The 19,448-nt window shown below is 39.1% G+C and overlaps 1 protein-coding gene across 5 annotated transcripts in view; it reads left to right on the plus strand.

Moving 5' to 3' along the window:
* The window catches only part of LOC111153680 (protein NPAT), a 68,243-nt gene that overhangs the window by 25,745 nt on the left and 23,050 nt on the right, over positions 1–19,448 (plus strand). For all 5 annotated transcript variants that reach the window (XR_002641026.1, XR_002641025.1, XR_002641027.1 and 2 more), the window contains exons 5-13: positions 1,741–1,781; positions 3,033–3,293; positions 4,199–4,280; positions 5,976–6,063; positions 6,610–6,701; positions 6,786–6,873; positions 13,183–13,279; positions 13,912–14,040; positions 16,514–18,181. Coding sequence is in view for 1 of the 5 variants with exons in the window: in XM_022512834.1 (XP_022368542.1) it covers positions 1,741–1,781; positions 3,033–3,293; positions 4,199–4,280; positions 5,976–6,063; positions 6,610–6,701; positions 6,786–6,873; positions 13,183–13,279; positions 13,912–14,040; positions 16,514–18,181 (2,546 nt within the window). In the remaining 4 variants the exon portion in view is untranslated. The remainder of the gene's footprint in view (positions 1–1,740; positions 1,782–3,032; positions 3,294–4,198; positions 4,281–5,975; positions 6,064–6,609; positions 6,702–6,785; positions 6,874–13,182; positions 13,280–13,911; positions 14,041–16,513; positions 18,182–19,448) is intronic.

Genomic DNA, 19,448 nt, shown 5'->3' on the forward strand with positions numbered 1-19,448 from the left:
TAAAAACTGGAATTTTCTACCCTTTCTCCCAGAGCTACCAGTGAACACCTGACATAAATTCTGCAGGGTCTCGGGGCACCTGGATGGCTCAGTCGGTTGAGCATCCAGCCCTCGGTTTCAGCTCACGTTGTGAGATCAAGCCCCCACTCAGGGCTCTGCGCTCAGCAGGGAATCTGCTTGGAACTGTACCTCTGTGCCTCCTGCTCTTGCTCCCTTTCTCTCTGTAAAATAAATCTTTAAAAAAAAAAAAAAAAAAACTCAGCAGGGGCTCAATTTCCTTTCTCAGTTTAAACTGCTACAATGACTTCAAATGCTTTCTGTTCAACTTTGTACTACATCTTATTTGATAGTCTTACCTTTTTCCCCCCTTTTCACCTCATTTCTTCCCTTTCACATAATCTTCAAAAACATTGATAATCTGGGGCACCTGGTTGGTTCTGTCAGTTAAGCATCCAGCTTTTGATTTCTGCTCAGGTTATGATCTCAAGGTCAGGGGTTTGGGCTCCCTCCTCAACAGGGAGATTTTGAGATTCTCTCCGTTCTGCCTCTCCCCCTGCTCACACAGTCTTTCTCTCTAAATAAATAAGTAATTTTTTTGAAAAAATTTTAAAAAAGACATTCAGGGGCACCTGGATGGCTCAGTGGGTTAAAGCCTCTGCCTTCGGCTCAGGTCATGATCCCAGGGTCCTGGGATCAAGCCCCGAATCGGGCTCTGCTCAGCAGGGAAACTGCTTCCCCCCTCTCTCTGCCTGCCACTCTTCCTACTTGTGATCTCTCTCCCTGTCAAGTAAATAAATAAAATTTTTTAAAAAAACGTTTCTTAAAAAAAAAGACGTTCAAAATTTAATTAATACCTGTAAATATTTATAAGTTACTGAGATATCCTATTGACAAGATACTACATAAAAATAAAAGGCTCTTAACGAGTTATTCTCCAGGTTGGTTGGTGCTTCTTAAAAATGCTTATTCAGGGACAGCTGGGTGACTTAGTCGGTTAAGCATCTGCCTTTGGCTCAAGGTCATGATCTCAGAGTCCTGGGATCAAGCCCCACGTCAAGCTCTCTCTGCTCAGCGAGCAGTCTGCTTTTCTTCTTTCTTTCTCAAATAAGAAATCTTTTCTTTAAAAAAATGCTTAATCAGTTTGGTAAGTTTTGTTGTTCCTGTTGGTAGAGACTCAACAGATTTCCCAGGAAGATAGTAGTGTCTGTCATTGGGTAACCATTATAAAGGGAGAATCACCTTATATTGTGAGCTATATGTTTGCTTTTCTCTCTTATTAGAGGCTGGATAGAATAGTTTTATAGTAATAAATTTGATAAATTTAATAAATTAACTTTGTGATTTTGAAGTATTTATAGAGTCCTATGTGAAATCAGAATTTCTCTGGGAAGATATCTCTAGCGGTAAAAGTAATAACTATAAAATTTTATACATAGCTTTCTTAAATACATTTACTTCCTAAAGTCAAGTCAGATCCTTAATGGGATGTTAAAGTTCTCTAATGCATACTGCACTGAATAGAAGCTTGATGGTTAAAGTCCTATGTGCCTGAGCGCTTACATGCCGCTTCTAAAGCAAGTAAGATTTGGTCACCCCTCAAAAAAATAAGCTTGTCTTTTTTGTCTGAGCGAGATCTGTTACCTTTTCATTCAGTGTATTCAGGTGTGCCTGTTACTGGATTAGAGTGTGTCTTGCCAGCAGAACTTGTTTAATGTCTAACTATTTTGTTTTATTTGTTAGGAGCATGCAAAGTTCCCCCGGGTTTGTTGCTAATCAGAGAGGTTGGTATTCAACTTTAAACTATAAATAATGTTCAGAATTACTTCAAACTTAAACTGTCAGATGGACATTTTCATTAACGGTACATTTTGGTCGGGGGGGGGGGCACCTGGGTGGCTCAGTGGGTTGAGCCTCTACCTTCGGCTCAAGTCATGAACTCGGGGTCCTGGGATGGAGCCCTGCATGGGGCTCTCTGCCAGAGGGGAACCTGCCTCCCCTCTCTCTCTCTACCTTCCTCTCTGCCTACTGGTGATCTCTCTGTCAAGTTTAAAAAAAAAAAAAAAAAAAACTTTAAAGAAAAATAAACAGGGGCACCTGGGTGGCTTAGTGAGTTAAAAGCCTCTGCCTTCAGCTCAGGTCATGATCCCAGGGTCCTGGGATCAAGCCCCGCGTCGGGCTCTCTGCTCAGCAGGGAGCCTGCTTCCCCCTCTCTCTCTGCATGCCTCTCTGCCTACTTGTGATCTCTGTCTGTCAAATAAATAAAATCTTTTAAAAAATAAATAAAAAATAAACAGTACATTTGTGCTAAGTATCTATTTTGTTTAAACTACTGCTCTTCTAAGTGCAGTTATTATCATAAAAGGGTTTTCATTTATTGCAGAAATAAGCATTTGAAATACTCCCTATTTTGTCTCATTGGTTCTCATTTATTCACCTCTTCTTAATTCTCACTTCATAGGTTTGTTTCTTAATTTGTGGAAGTAATAGTATGAATTATTGCAGAAGAAATACACTCGTAGATTTATAAAGTTTGTGTGGACAGAGGACTGTCAAACCACAGTGCTTTGAGTGGTGTGGGTCTAGTTATTCACATATTTTTTTGTAAATACAGGAGTGTAATGTATATTCCCTTCCTATGATTTTCTTATTAACATTTTGTTTTCTCTACATTGCTTTATTGTAAGAACACAATATAACATGCCAAACGTGTCAGTCAGCTGTTGGTTATTGGCACGGCTTCTGTTCAACAGTAGGCTCTTAGGTTTTGGAGGAGTCCTAAGTTGCATTCTCAAGTATATAGAGTCGGTGCTCCTAACCCCTGTGCTGTACATGGGGCAGCTGTACTCATTTCAGTTTGTTTCACAGGAAATTAGGTAATTTTATCATAAACTTAGTTGATACTTTTAAGGGTTTTGGTTTTTTTTTCCTAATCTGTAGATTTCACATGTTAAACAGTAGGAGTATTACGTAGACTTATTAAAATTGCCCAGAGTACTCCGACAGTTAACCTTTTAAATGCTCATGTGTTTCAGTCCGAACAAGAAGTGGAATTGCAGAAATCAAACGACAGAGAAGGCTTGCGGCTCAAGCAGCTCCCGTGAATTCAGAGTTGCTGACTTTAGCGTATCTTTCGGGACAGTGTACTACTGCTCCTCCCCCGCCACCACCTCCTCCTCCTCCTCCTCCTCCTCCAGCAGCTGTGCAGGTTATCCGGCCAGCTGGCCAGATTGCAACACCTTTGAGGTCCAATTTCCTAGTGGTCAACCATTCACAGTCACAAGACACAGCTGCCAGTAAGTTTGAATTTTCTTCTCTGAAATTTTGTTTTTAGTCCGATCATATGAATCGATGATATGCTGCACTTCTATACTCATTTTATAAAATTATAGGGAAAAAAAGACAAGCCTGAAAGTAGAACACAATTTGGGTAGGTTTGCCTTAAAGTAAGCGTATTACTATACTTAATGAGACATTTTAATCTAGGATTCTTATTTCTCTTCTAACCGCAGGATAGAAAAGACTCTTGTTGTATTTGATTTTAAAGGAATACACAGTACATCTGACCTCCGTATCTTTGTTCATGCCGGTCTGTTCTGTAGTGAGGAATGTTCCCCCAGTCCACCCCCATCTCTGCGTGTTGCAAATCCCTCCTATTTCTGTGAAGCTGAGAGCTAGGCATGAACTTAGACACCAAGCCGTGTATCTTGATTGTTGTATACTTGAAACTATTGAAAACGCATGATAGGAAGGAGCAAAAGCTAGTTAATAACAGCGTTGGGATAAAAATTCAGGTGCCTGCTCTCTTACTTCTTAGACCAGTCTTCTTTCTCTTCTGTGCAGCTAAAATTTTTCACCATCAGTTATATCCTTCCTCAGTTGCATCTTTCCTCCAACCTTGTTTACACCTCTGCGTAAAAGCACTTAGTATACACACACTGTAGTGTACACGAAGCAGTTCCTCTGTCCTTCCACGTTATTTTTTGTTGAGACTGTCCTGTACCTGTACTGTATAAAACTTGAAGTCGTAGCGTATTTTACTCATCTTATTTTACAGTGCCTTGCACATGGTAAAGCATTCAGTATATGCTGAGTTTAATACAAAATAATAGTCATTTTGTAATGCTGCTTATTCCATTAATTCACACTTAGAAAACTGTTCTGTGCCCTTGACTTAATACTTTGTTTTCTTGAAATACAGCTGGAGAGGCTTTAAATATCATTCCTGGTCCTCAGGAAAAGAAAACTCAGACCACAGTCATGTCTCCGGCTAGACGCAAAAGGTAAATGCATTTTGAAAGGACGAGTTTCTGATAACCACTAAAATTAAAGAATTACATCACCGTATTTACGTTATGAATAAAGTAACAAGAATGGATTCAGTTCCTCAGGCTATTTATATTATATCCATTCTTAAATGCATTTTTTTTTCACATTTTAACTTCCCTGAAATCAGGTTGTATCTTCTAATCAATGGCTTATTACTCTTTCATTGGAAGTGGTTTTTTGTAATAGTAGATAAAAATATGTCTTAAAATTGGTAGTATAGGGACGCCTGGGTGGCTCAGTTGGTTAAAATTTGTAGTATCTCAGATTTTTTTTTAGATGATTGTTATTTTTTGAATAAATAGGAATAATACTAGCATTTCCACAAACAAGTATTTCAAGTCTTAAAGTCAGAAATTTTTTCAGGGAGTCTTAGAGAGCAGAGTTCTTTCTGGTTTAACCTATGTGTCTTTGTTTGAAGGGTATTTCAGAAAAGAGAGATAATAGTTTTTAAATGCTTTTTCTGATTTCTTAAAACTGCCATGCCATGGGTATTTTTGTTAGAATTTTTATAATTGGTTGTCTCTCATTCAAGGCTGCCTCAGCCTTCTTTATTGTTTTAATAATAAAACAACTATAACAGTATCTAACATAAAAACCTTGGCTTTTTTATAAAGTCTGTACACAGGGGCGCCTGGGTAGCTTAGTTGATTAAGTGTCCGACTCTTGATTTCAGCTCAGGTAGTGATTTCAGGGTCATGAGATCAAGACCCATGTTGGGCTCTGTGCTGGGTTTGGAGCCTGCTTATGATTCTCTCTGCTAAGGGAAATCAATCAGAGAAAGATAATTTTCATATGATCTCAGTCTTATGTTGGGTGTAAGAAACAAAACAGGATCATAGGGGAAGGGAGGGAATAATAAAACAAGATGAAATCAGAGACTGAGACAAACCATAAAAGACTCTTAATCCTAGGAAACAAACTGAGGGTTGCTGGAGGGGAGGTGGGTGGGGAGATGGGGTAACTGGGTGACAGGCATTAAGGAGAGCACGTGATGTAATGAGCACTGGGTGTTATTTAAGACTGATGAGTCACCGAACTCTACATCTGAAACTAATAATACATGATATGTTAATTAATTGAATTTAAATTTTTAAAAATTGCCAAGAAAGATATTAACAATTATAGTAAACTGCCCAAAAAAAAAAAAAAAACTCTCTCCTCTCTCTGCCTCTCTCAGTTTCAAAAAAAAATTTTTTTAAATAGTTTTTACACATACTTTGTTTTATTCAATTCTTTAATAAACCCAATAATGCAATTGATCTTACCCTGTTATAAAGTAGGTCAAATAGGCAGAACTGGGCTTCCTGCTCTGCAGGGAGCCTGCTTCTCCTTTTCCCTCTATCTGCTGCTCCCCCTGCTTGTGGTCTCTCTCTCTCTGTCAAATAAATACATAAAATCTTAAAAAAAAAAAAAAAAACAACATTTACCTTGCTACAGACCACATAGTAAGTGGTGAAGCTGGACTTCAGATTCATTTCTTGTTAATACAAGTGTAGAATGGTTTTCTACTCTAGCCAAAGCTTTGTTGTTACCACAAAGAGGGAAAATACCTGTTCTTCCATGATCTTAAGATTTATATCTATATATGTAATTATCATTGAATCCGTTTTTTATACTATTTAAAAGACAAGCTCTGAAATGTGTTTCAGTGAATCTCAGAGGAAAAGTAACACTTTATCTGGGCCTCATTCAACGATAAGGAATTTCCAGGATCCAAATGCATTTGCAGTAGAAAAAGTAAGTGACCTTACTAAGCTTTGTAGTCTGAGATATTCCTGAGTTTTAAAATATTGATATTTACGTGTGTGTGTGTGTGTGTGTGTGTGTGTGTGTGTGTAGCATTTGTGTGTTACAGTATTTCTGTAAAACTGCAGGGTAATTGCCTTGGGATAGAGAGTAGTAAAATGTATGAGGAGGAGACAGTCCATTTGGAATAGGTAGCATGTGCAGATGTACCAAGTAAGAAGCAGTGCTGTGTTTAGGGACCTGTAAATACATTGTGGATGCTGGATTTTGCAACATAATAGGGCATTTTACTAGCATCAGCTTTTTAAAAACCCTGTATGAAAAGTTCGGGTTTGGAGCTGTGTTTTGTAATCAGTGAAGAAAGAGTTGGTGAAGGATCTGTGAAAACACTTGTAAAGTGTAGTATTCGAGCATTAATACAATGGTAGCCACCCACCGTAACTTCTGAGTTTCCACCTAGATTTGTTAAAACTAGCTAGCGTCCGTTCACTAGAACCTCTCCCCTATTCTTTTACTAATATTGATTTTCTTTTCCAGCAAATGGTTATTGAAAATGCACGAGAAAAAATACTAAGTAACAAATCTCTTCAAGAAAAGCTCGCAGAAAACATTAATAAATTTTTGACTAGGTAAGCTATGTGTGTGTTGATGATGCCTAACTGTTTTCACCTAATTTTGAGAGACTGGTAAAAATTTTTCTTTCTGTATTACAGCGACAACAATATTGCACAAATGCCCAAGCAAACAGAGAGCAACCCTGCGGAACCAGAGACTTCAATTGATGAACTCCTGGGACTCCAGGTATAGGTTAGGGGGTGTGTGTGTAGTGCATATACTCATAGTTAAAACTGATGGTATTTTGGTTTCATTTCAAAACCATTGCCAAGAAGCGCATGCCTGGCTCAGTCAGTATAGCATGCAACTCCTGATCTTGGGGCTGTAAGTTCGAGCTCCATGTTGGGTATAGAGATTACTTAAGAAAAAAAAATAATAAAATCTTGACCAAAAAAAAGAAATTGCCAACAGATGTATGAAATTATTTAAGATAACAATTTTAGATAGAGATTTCCTTCATTATCCAAATATAAATGTAATCTGTTCTTGAAAATGTATTAGTGAATTTTCCAATAATCAGTATAAATTATATTATTTAAATGGTAAAAATTATAAGACATCTCTAACCCATCTACTATCACTAATTCTTCCATATACCAGTAAAACACTTTACTTTAGCCATACAACGTGAGTGGGGGATATGTTTGTGGGCAGCTAGCAACAATACGGTACAACATAAGTATAAATTGCATTTCTTTTACGTTGCTACAGACTGTATAATAATGTGAGGAAACGATGAAATTAAATGTTAAAGATATATAATGAATCCAAGTAAAATGAACAAGACACTTTAAAAAAGAAAGGTTACTAACTAAATGAATAAATTGTGTGAAGTTTACTGCCAAGAGAAGGAAGATGGGACTACAGTCACTGTTGCTATTCAGTGATAGTGAAGATGGAAGAGCATCAGCTGGTAAAGGAAGAATTTAACAATTTATCTTTAATATTTGTTCTTGTGTTTAAAAGAAAAAGATTTGTTTGTGTGCACATAACCTTCCTCAAGAGCAGCTGAGTTTGTGATGGCGACACATCCTTTGACTCGGACTCTTGGACGGTATGACCCATTCTTGTTGCCATGCCCACCAGGTGAATTCACTGTAGCAGATTTGCTTTCAGGTGAATTCTAGGTAAAACCACTGAATTTTTTTTTTTATTTTTTTTATTTTTTGGTGTATTCCTTCAGAATACTTAAAAATTTTTTTGCTACCTCTTCCCATAGTGAAGTTCAGTAAATTTAACAAAATATGACAAACTTTTTAAAGCTACTTTAAATTATCTACCAGTACTTCTTTTTAAAACTTCTCCTGTCTTAATGTTTAACAGATGAATACACCCTATTCTGAATTTTTATAGTCTTTAATTGCTTATTTATATTTTCTCCACAAATATCAGATACTTCCCATAATCAAGGCACTGTGTTAAATACTACGAGAAATTATAAAAAAGAGAAGACACAACCCTCTGCTTTTGCTTTCTAGTATTTCACATTTGGGAAAAGTTGAAAATTCAGATTTAAATAACTTTTTAAAAGAACAGCAAAACAGATTGCCCCACTGAGTAAAAACATCAGATTCACTGAGAAGTAGTAAGCCAGTTGTATAAATAGGTGAGATGGAATTTTTAAAGTATTTACAAGTCTTTGTGACCTTGGAGTAGGTAAGACTTCTTAAGCTACACAAATCACTGTTTAAAAAAAAAAAGCTTCCTTAAAACTTAAAATACTTGCTTGTTAAAATCATCATTAACAAAAAATTAAAAGTCAAACCACCAACAACTTGGAGAAAATATTCATAATACATGTATCTCACAAAAAATTTTTACCCAAAGTACAGAAAGAGCTCCCACAAATCAATAATAAAAAGCTAAGCCACCCATTTTAATAAAAGGATAAAAGACTGGACCAGCCAAAGAAGATAGAGGAATGACCACCAAGCCCATGAGAAAATGTTATTTGTCATTTGGGAATTTAAAGTTAAGAATACAGTGAGATACCATTTCACATTCACTACAGTGGCTGAAAGTTAACGATCTGACAATACCAGATGTTGACAAGGATATGAAACAACTGGAACCCTGAAAAATTGCTGATAGGAAGTTATGAAATGGTCCACCTGTTCTGAAAATTGATAGTTAACAAAGTTATGTGTCCACCTGTACACTTTCCTTACGACCCGGCAATTACTAGGTTTTTACCCAAAAGAAATAAATATGTTCACATATGTTTATAAAAAAGACATCTACAAGAATATTTGTAACAGCATTGATCCTAACAGACAAACACTAAATCCGGATATCCACCAACAAAAAAGGAATCAACAGATTCTGGCAGTCACAGGATGCTGGTGAACAATGCGAAGAACCAAGCAGCTAATACACATAACAACGCGGCTGAACCTCAGACACATGTTGATCAAAGATAGACTAAAAAAGAATGTGTTTATAGTGTGCCTCCGTTTGTATAACGTTGTAAAACAAGCAACACAAATTGATGCTGGTAGAAATCAGAAATTGTTGACTGAGGTGAGGGTAGTAATTTGCCAAAGGACAAATTCTCTAAAAAAAAAAAGGGAGGGGGTGGAGCGGGGATGGTTGTGTAGATGTGTGGGTTTTTGTTGTTTGTTTTTTTTTTTTTCTTTTTTTGGATGTGTGATTTTCTTGGGCGATGGGAATTGTTTTATTTTTTTTTTTTTTTTTTTTTTTTTTTTTAAGATTTTATTTTTAAGTAATCTCTACACCCACCAAAGGGCTCGAACTCAACCCTGAAATCAAGAGTAGCACACTTCCAACAACTGAGACAGCCAGGTGCCCCATTTCACACTGTGGTTACACAGTCCTTAAAATTGCTATGGACTTGGGGCACCTGGGTGGCTCAGTGGGTTAAGCCTCTGCCTTGGGTTCAGGTCATGATGCCAAGGGTCTTGGGATCAAGCCCCGCATTGGACTCTCTGCTCAGTGGGGAGCCTGCTCCCCCCCTGCCCCCCGCCTAATTGTGATCTCTGTCAAATAAATAAAATCTTTTTTAAAAATTGCTGTGGCCTTAAGATGTGTGCATTTTATTTTATGTAAGTTATACTTTGAGTTTTAAAAATATTTAGAAGATTGATGTGCAGTTACCTTTGGAACATTCATTTCAGGGTTCTTTTGATTCTAATTTTTAAAGTTGAGAATAAAGCAACTTACTAGAAAAGTACATTTTGTCAACATTAACTTTTTTTTTTAAGATTTTATTTATTTGACACAGTGAAAGAGGGAACACAAGCAGAGGGAGTGAGAGAGGAAGAGACAGGCTTCCCACTGAGCAGGGAGCCCGATGCAGGACTCCATCCAGGACCCTGGGATCAGGACCTGAGCCGGAGGCTTAATGACTGAGCCACTCAGGCACCCAACATTAACTTTTATAAGACTGTATCCACCATTTCATAATTTGGTACATTGTGTTCCCGACATTATTTACATTACTGTAAATTTTCAGCTTCCTGGATATAGAAATAGTTGTTCAGGCTCCTAGACAGCTCCCATAAGCAAAATGAACTGGCTCTTTAACTTCAGACAACTTTTTCTTCTCATTTTATGGGCATTTTTATAAAAACTCCCAAGTTTTTATCACTTCATGAAAGTTCCACTTTAACTCTTTGCTCCATGTGAGTTTCCTGTCTCATGGGATTCAAATGTATGCCTTGCCAATCTTGAAGAATACAGCATTGTGGGATGTTTTATAACTAACTAAAATTGAGAATCTTAAATCTCCCAATTATTAGAATAAGAGTAAATGAAGACCCTAGTACTGTAACTTCTATGAAATCTAATGTTTTAGCTGAAAAGATTTACTACTGTTTTTATTCCATATTTCTTTTTTGTATTTTTTTTAAACTTATATCTTCATGTAAAATTGACAGAAATGGATTAAACATTTTTACTGAGCTACATTACTGGCATACTACTCCAAGCTTTCGCTCAGAATCTATGTCATCCTTGTGTGAAGTATCGATACAATCTGTTTGCCCCAACTTTTACAGGAAACACAGGTGGTGGTTGTGTTTTACCCTGATAGCTGATAAACTTGAGAAATTTCAGCACATTTTTACAGACTGCCCTTGGGTAGGGCGCAGCCTTTACCCCTTGGTTGCACACTAGGGTTTTTTTGTTTGCTTGTTTGTTTTGGGAAGTTTTTTGTTGGTTGTGGGGGGGTGGGGCTGGTTTTGGTTTTGTTTTGTTGTTTAAGATTTTATTTATTTATTTGACAGCAAGAAAGGGAATACAGGCAGGGGGAGTGGGAGAGGGAAAAGCAGGCTTCCTGTGGAGCAGGGAGCCAGACACGGGGCTCAATCCCAGGACCTTGGGATCATGACCTGAGCTGAAGTCAGACGCTTAACAACTGAGTCACCCAGGCGCCCCTGTTTTGTTTGTTTTTGAGAGAAAAAGCGAGTAAGCCAGTCAGGGCAGTGGAGCAGGGAGCAGAAGGAAAGAGAGAATCCCAAACAGGCTCCATGCTCAGTGCAGAGCCTGATGTAGGGCTTAATCCTACAACCTCAAGATCAGCACCTGAGCTGAAATCAGGAGTCAGATACTCAATCAGCTGAGCCACCCAGGCCTCCCTGACTGGTGGTTTTAGAGCATGTTCACTTTCATTCTGTTTGAATCATACTGACTTCCCAAAAAAGTTGAAATGTCCAGTAAACATGGAGATATATTCAGCTCAGTAATAAATACAAATTAAGAGAACAGATTACTTTTATTTAGTAGGCTGATGATGCTTAAAAATTGATATTACCCATTATTGGTAAGAGCTTGCACATTGTTACACAGAACAGGAATTCTTAGCAATTTCTGTGGAAGACTACTTGGTAGTAGTTCTCAAAATTTTAAATATGTATATCCTCTGACTCTTTATCAGTGGATTCAGTAATTGCACTAGTAAGAATTTACCACAAAAAAACAAAAAAAAAAAAGTGATCCCTGGATAAAGATTTTCACTGTGGTATTATCTAATGTCCAACATTGGGAACTGATTAAATGTGGCATAGTTAGCAAAGAAAAAGCCTGTTACAAAGGGGTTCATTTCTTTTAAATAGATAGTGGATTAAACATTTAGTGTTGTACCCTACTATTAAAAGAGACAGTATGGGGAAATTTTAAAAACCCACAGGAATAAAGAAGAGGACAGAAAAAAAAAAAAAAACTCTTGAAGTTAGAATTGACAAGGGGTCATTGACTTTGGAGATCCAGTATTCTAAGCCAGTAAAGGCAAAGCTCAGGAAAAAAAAAGAAAAAATTTACAACATAGAAATCCCAAAAGACTCAGTACCAGTAGCTCTGAAAGCAAATGTAGAGACAGCTACAAGCAGGAAATAGGGTGCAAAATTGAGGAAGTCGTAGTTAACCTCTAAATCTTGTCCGCGTTTTACCCTGTCTCCACAAACACTGTTGTCAGTCATACACTCGCCCAGCAAAATGTCACTCGATCAAAAGAAAAAAAACTAAAAATACAGGTTGTCCTGCAAGATAGTTCTGCTGTGTAGATGGTAATTGACAAGCTCCCTCCATTGGCAGAGTTTGCAGGTAGCTTTTGACATGCCCCTTTTAAATGTGAACAGACTAGGGGCACCCAGATGCCTCAGTTGGTGAAGCGTCTGCCTTCGGCTCAGGTCATTATCCCAGGGTCCTAGGATTGAGCCTTCTGTCTAGCTTCCCCCCCTTGCCTGCCACTCCCCCTGCTTGTGCCCCCTTGAGTGCGCTCGTGCTCTCTCTCTCTCTGACAAATAAATGAGCAAAATATTCAAAGATTAAGAGACCAAAGCAGATAGATAACAGGGGCGAGCTTTATATAGAGGTCACCCAAGCTGATAGGAAAATAAGCCAGGTTTGTAGTTATCAGAGACAGGACATTGAGGGGTGGGGATATTGGATAAAGGTGGTCAAAAACAGAGACTTCTAGCGAAAAGTTAAACAAGTACTGGGTTGTAATGTACAGCATGATGACTAGTTAACACTGCTATATGGTATATTTGAAAATTGTTAAGAGAGTAGGTCCTAAGAGTGATCACAAGGAAATAAAAAATTTCTTGTTTTTGTAGCTGCATGAGATGATGGGTGTTAACTAAACTGATTGTGGTCGTCATTTCTCAGCATATGTAGGTCACGGCATCACACTGCACACCGTCAACTTAGTGCTGGATGTCAAGTTTAAAAAACAATTTGGAGTGCGACTTAAGTTTTACATACACACATAACTGTAGTTCCTATGTTCATTTTATTTTAATTTGGGGGAATATATCCACCAAAGCAGTTAACTCTAGGAAGTGGAATTAGGGAACATTCACTTTCTACTTCCTAGTGTTGTTTTTAGTTGTTTCAAAGGACCCTAGTGTTAAAATCAGAAGAAATTTTCGTGGCAGGAAGTAATTCATAAAAAATTAAAGCTGTCCTATGCCCTCTAGGTATTTTGCCGGTGTTACACTACATACTAATTCAGTCAGGACCACTCTTTTTTGGCAGAGTGAAATCCATATGTCTGAGGAAGCAATACAGGATATCCTGGAACAAACAGAGTCCGATCCAGCATTTCAAGCGCTCTTCGACCTCTTTGACTATGGTAAGTAGACCATCCCAGGGCAGTGAGAAGAAAAAAGTTATAATTTCTTTGGCCCCTTAACCAGACTAAAACAACATTCCCAGAGCATCTGAAAAAAGTCCTATTTTCATCAAAGCAAACACACGGCTGAGAAAGTGGGGTGGGAGTTATTTTTTCCATAAACTTCAGCTGTAAAAATGGAGAACCTTTTGTATTTTTTGTGGGCATTATTGCCAGTCAACACAAATAGGTTGATGTCAACTACTACACATACATTACACTAAACACAATTGGATAATACTAAAGGAATATAAGAAATTGGCATTGCCCTCAGTTTTATGATCTTGTGCAGTGGTTCTCTAAGTGTAGTCTCCAAACCAGCATATAACATCATCTGAGAACATGTTAAAAGGGCAAGTTCGTGGATTCTCCAGATGATTCTCATATAGGCTGAAGTTTAAGAACCTCTGGTCTGTTGGAAAAATCTTTATTTCTGCCAATGATATATAAGCCAACATGTTAAAAACATCCAGAAGACCATAATTTTAACATAAAATTTAACATTTGCTTAATCACCATCAAGCTGCATTAACTGATGCTTATTTTTATTTTGATCATTTAACTAATTTTTTTCCCTATTCCCTTTTTAACAGGTAAATCAAAGAATAATAAAAATATATCACAAGGCATCTCCAGTCAGCATCTGGAAACCAATCCCAGTGTAGTCTTAGCAGATGAAACTAATCTAGCAGTTAAAAGTTCTTTTGATACAGAACAATCTGGTAAGAATTTAGTCTTGTTAATATCTTCTATCTAAATCCTAATATCAGTCTCAAAATTTCAAAGGCAGAAAATACTGTTTAATTTGGAAGTTGTTCAGATTGCCACATAAAGTTTGTTTTTTTAAAGATTTTATTTATTTGAGAGCATGAAAGAGAATGAGAGCATGAGCAGGGGAAGTGGTAGAGGGAGAAGCAGACTCCCTGCTGAGCAGGGAGCCTGATACCCTACTCCATCCTGGGACTCTGGAATCATGGCCTGAGCCGAAGGCAGACACTTAACCAACTGAGCCACCCAAGCACCACGGTTTTTTGTTTTGTGTTGTTTTAAGTTTTTTCTTTTCATTAAAGAAAAAATTCCAAGCCTTTGAGCAATTTGAATAAAGGGTGAATTTTAGTACTCATTCTTCAGTGATGCAATAGGTTCTTGATATCCACAATTTAGTATTAATAGTGTGGTCCAGTTTGACAGAAATCTAAAACATTAAACATTTTTTTGTGGCATAAATTCCAATCCCTTCTTTGTACAGTTAGTGTGTGGTGTTTGTACAGTCCGTGTGCGGTGTTAATACTCAGCTGGTGAGCAAGTTCAGCTGACTGCTCAGCATCCGTATCACTTGTGTCAAGGAAACTATACACTGTAGTGATAGTCTTGCAGTATGGATTTGATCAGATTTTCAGTCCTATTCTGATGTGTCTGCTAAGTCAGTTTTTTACATTTCTGCCTCCAGTACCAGTGAAGTAGCAGTGGAATACCAGTGGGGCACATAAATGACCCACAGTAACTATTGACTGAGGGAAGGCAGTGAATGGGACCATCTTACCTCCATTACAATTATTTTAATTTTGTAAAACATAACACTTACAGAGAAGTACACAATAAAGATATGTGTATCTCACTGAATTATAGCCAAACAAATACCTGTATAACCATCTCCCAAATCAAAAAACAGAACACTGCCAACAGGATGAAAACCTCGCTTCATCTCCCTTCCCAACACTAAGCCCTCCATCTCTTTTTCTAAAAGATACCATTATCCTTGTATCTCACACATGCCAAACTCTGTGCCTTTTTAGTATCACCTTCTTCAGTTCTGTTAACAAGTTGTGTCAAAATAATCTTTTCTGCTCTGTCTTCTTAAATGCCTCCAACTGCCAAGAAAACCTGATGGCTTCCAAGTTTCACATAATATCTCAGACTACATTCCCATTTTGAATTCTCTGCCTACACTGCAGCCCAATCCTCTAATTCTTAAACTGGAGTACAGCGTTACTTTGCGTGGAAGATCATGCTTCACTTAGGCGCTCTGCCGTGCACAGAATGAAACTCAAAATCTCATTCTCTCGAAGTCTTACCACTTCACTGAAACTGACGTGGCCTGGATATAACTTCTCCCCATCTCCCCACAGTAGGATTACGAGTGTCGCATTGACAGAATCATAGGTGACAGCCATTTTTCCAGACTTTTTTCCTCTGTTTTTCATATTGTTATTGTTAATTTCTCTATCCTACACTGTGATGCTGTATGACACAGCATGTCAGTGCTACGTTACTTCCTAAAACGTCCTTTCTTCTTATTCCAGTGATCACAGCTCTTTTCTTTTTCAAGATCTCCTCTTATAATAGCGCCTTTGTAACAGTCACATGGGTTAGGCACAAAGAGGTACCATTCGCTCCTGTACTATAACAGTTTTTACATGTTTTATCATCTCTTTCTGTGTCTGCTTCCTTTACTAGACCGATCTTCCCAAAGGCAGAGACTAGGTCATTCATCTTTATATCCCAGCTACTAATCATGTGGTTGATGATTTTTAGTAAGTGTGTGTTGAAGATTGCAAATAGGACGTGATAATAGCAAATGTTGATCATACAAAATGTGCTTGGCCCATTTCACCTTGAAGAATATATCAGATAAAGTAAGGTCAACAGACATTAATGAACTTAAAAATGTACCTGTACAAGGCTTGTTCCTCAGTGCCGGAGTCCTCTGTGATTTTGGAGGGATGGGGATTTGAGGGGTACTTCTACTGCATACGGGTGCCGCCAAAGGCATATGAAGGAGCTAGAAGAGAAGCCAGCCATGAGTGATAGATACTATGTTTGAAAAGCATCACTGCACCATTTTCAGTACAAGTTGAAAAGTCAGCTATTTCAAAAAAAAAGCATGTGGGGCCAGTTTTTTACCTACTAATAAGCTTTAAATTGTTCTTAAACCTACATACTTTTTCCTTCTTTGCATCATTTGTATTCTAAGAGGTTTGAAAAACAGTTTGGCCCTTGTTTAAAAAGGCATCAGTAAGTTTAAAAAAAAACAAAAAACAAAAAAAGTACCTGTAAGTTTTTTGATACTCGGAAAATGTGAGATGCAGCTTTTCCGACTTCTGCTTACCAAGCTATCAAAGATGAGTTACTTTCTTGTCAAAACAGGAGTAAACGGGACATGCTCACCATCTCTGCCATCCTTCTGTCTTGCAGGTGATCAGTCTGGACCGCCCCCATTTTGCGCATCCTACCAAAGCGAAGACCCCTCTGCCGCTCTGAAGAGCAGCGGCCACGCGGAGCTCCGCCAGGAAGCCCAGGAGCACTTCCCGCAGACGGGCTCCAGTGTCCAGAAGAAGGCATTTAAGTCGGTCGGACCTAATGGACACAAGTGTAACCTTGATATTACCTTCGAGTCTGTGCCTCATTTGAATGACTTTAACCAAAGAGTAAATGCGGACGCTGAATGTAATCAGCGCTGTGCCCAATTCTACGCCCATCCGCTGCCCGCTGACGCCGCCGTGGCGATGGAGGTCGGGAAGAATGTCCTGCTGTCGGACGCCCCGCGTGAGCCTCCCTCGCAGCCTGATGCGTCCGCTCTGCCAGTGACGTCGTTCGTTTCCCTCGGCGCTGAGACTCACTCTGAAAACTTAATGCTCTCTGGGAAGAGTTCTCAGCTTTTATCCCAAAATATCCCATTAACTGGAAAGACATGTAAAACAAGTCAGTTTTGTGAAAACTCTAACAACACAGCAAGACTTAAAACTAATCTCCCCGGTTCTAACTCACCAGACCCTAGAGAAATGCACCAGAATAAAACCGAGATCCACGGCGGCTTGCCAGGTGCATCACAACGTGCGGACTGCCAGGACAGTTCTTCACTTCAAAGTAAAATACTACCTGTGTCCGTTGAAAGTTCTGGTTTAAAGGTATCCGAGCAGTTAGACATTCGTCTTGAAGATTCAGTGTCTTCAGTTAAACAACCAGCTGAGGAGTCCTCGGCCCCTGATTTAAATCATACAGAAAAACGTGAAACTCAGCCCTCCAAGTCTGAGAAAGTCGCTGTCCAGTCACAGGAGCATTCATCTTTAAGAGAAGATGGAGATAGTATTTTTCTCACTTTAGGCGACAGTGGTAACTGTGGGGAGGTGGCACTCATTGCTCCAGAAGGTAATGCTGTGGAAGGGAAGCAGTCTCTGCCCTCAGAAGCTCTGTGTTCTTCAGTGGGAGATTCTCACCCTGAGTCCCAGAATACTAGTGACAAACCCGCTGTGGACAATTCAGCAGACATAGATGCATCAAATATCGTCTCTCTCAAAATTATCATTAGTGACGACCCATTTGTTTCCTCAGATACGGAACTCAACAGTGCTGTTTCTAGTATCAGCGGGGAGAACTTGCCAACGATAATCCTGTCCTCTCCTGCCAAGTCTCCTGCCAAAAACGCAGAACTAGTTAAATGCTTGTCTCCGGAAGAAACCGCAGGCGCTGTCCCGTCTGCTGAAAGACTCGCGGATTCCGCGCCAGTGGAGCAGAGCCTTTTGGCCCTCAAGCCTGAGGACTCTGCCGGAAACGGCGCTCAGAATGAAGGCAGCGTTGCCTTTTCGTCCAGCATCACACCATGTGTGTCCAAGGACGGCGGGTACATACAGTTGATGCCGGCTACGAGCACGACGTTTGGCAATTCAAGTAACATTCTCATAGCGACCTGCGTGACTGATCCAACAGCCTTAGGAACAACTGTAAGTCAGTCTAATGTGGTGGTGTTGCCTGGAAATTCCGCCCCTGTGACTGCTCCGCCTCCCCTGCCCCAGTTACAGACGCCCCCAAGGTCCAACAGTGTGTTCGCTGTCAACCAGACTGTGTCACCCAGCTTTTCGCAAGGTAACTTTAAGAACACATTGAAGTTCATTTCTCTGGAATGGGGTGTAATTTCTCTTGGGTGTGCATTTATTGACTAGGAGGAATTAAATCGTGGATTGATAGTGTGAGAAAAGACTGGAATTTGTGATTATGCCCCCTCTTGTCTCTCCCTAATTAGTTCAGTCGTGCCTTCTTTTGTATCTACTATAAGTTAGGGAGTCCTTGGTTTCAGTGATCCTGGAAGATGGAGCTGATGACACATTCATCTGCCTTTCCTTCCATATTGGTTCCCAAGCTCCTTTCCCCCTTTTTTTAATATTGTAGGCATATAATAAAATCTGAATAAATGCACACAATTAGTAAGCCTGTTTGGAGTGCTGTTTAAAATGACATAAAAGAGGGGTCAGGGGGCGCCTGGGTGGCTCAGTGGGTTAAGCCGTTGCCTTCGGCTCAGGTCATGATCTCAGGGTCCTGGGATCGAGTCCCACGTCGGGCTCTCTGCTCAGCAGGGAGCCTGCTTCCCTCTCTCTCTCTCTCTGCCTGCCTCTCTGTCTACTTGTGATCTCTGTCAAATAAATAAATAAAATCTTTAAAAAAAAAAAAAAAGAGGGGTCAGAATGAGTAGAGACTGGGATTTCAGCGGAAGCTCGAAAAGAAGTCGGGGTTGGGGTGAAGGGAGAGAGTTGTCAAGTATAGGTGTGGTTGAGAGACTGAAGTGGGTGTTCCTGAAAGTGAGCTCCACCTGACGGGAGCAGGTAGTGAATATAAGGAAGAGTTTGATTTAGGGGACAAGGATAAACTAGGAGAGGCACGGACTGTAGTGTTGACTTCTAAGGACCAGATAAGCATTGTCATTTCCCCTCTTGGTTTTGACTCTTGGTAAATTTCTCTGGACCCTTTTGACCAGTACCACTGAGGTGACAAGTTCGCATTCTCAGCAGGTCTTGGGCTGTTAACATTCAGTTGAGGCCCTAATTTTGTGGTACAATTCAAACTTGAAACCATCACCATCACATTTCTAATCAGTTTCACTATTGTATTTAGAAGAACCAGCATATAACGGTGGGCCCCTGACTGTGACGTCTAATGCTTAGACTCTTTACCTTGACCAAATATAGTAAGATTACTTTAATATTCAGATTAACTTTTTCTTAATTTGTTAGCCTTGCTCTTGTTCCTAAAGTTTTTTAAGGACAGTAGATTCTAAGGTATTCTAAGGATTATAATTTTAGGGATTTATTTAAATAAATTAGTAGTTACTTTGGAGTCTTTTGTTTGAGAGAGAATC

Source organism: Enhydra lutris, unplaced genomic scaffold (genome assembly GCF_002288905.1).
Source record: "Enhydra lutris kenyoni isolate GAN:26980312 unplaced genomic scaffold, ASM228890v2 scaffoldscaffold34, whole genome shotgun sequence".
Classification (NCBI taxonomy): domain Eukaryota; kingdom Metazoa; phylum Chordata; class Mammalia; order Carnivora; family Mustelidae; genus Enhydra; species Enhydra lutris.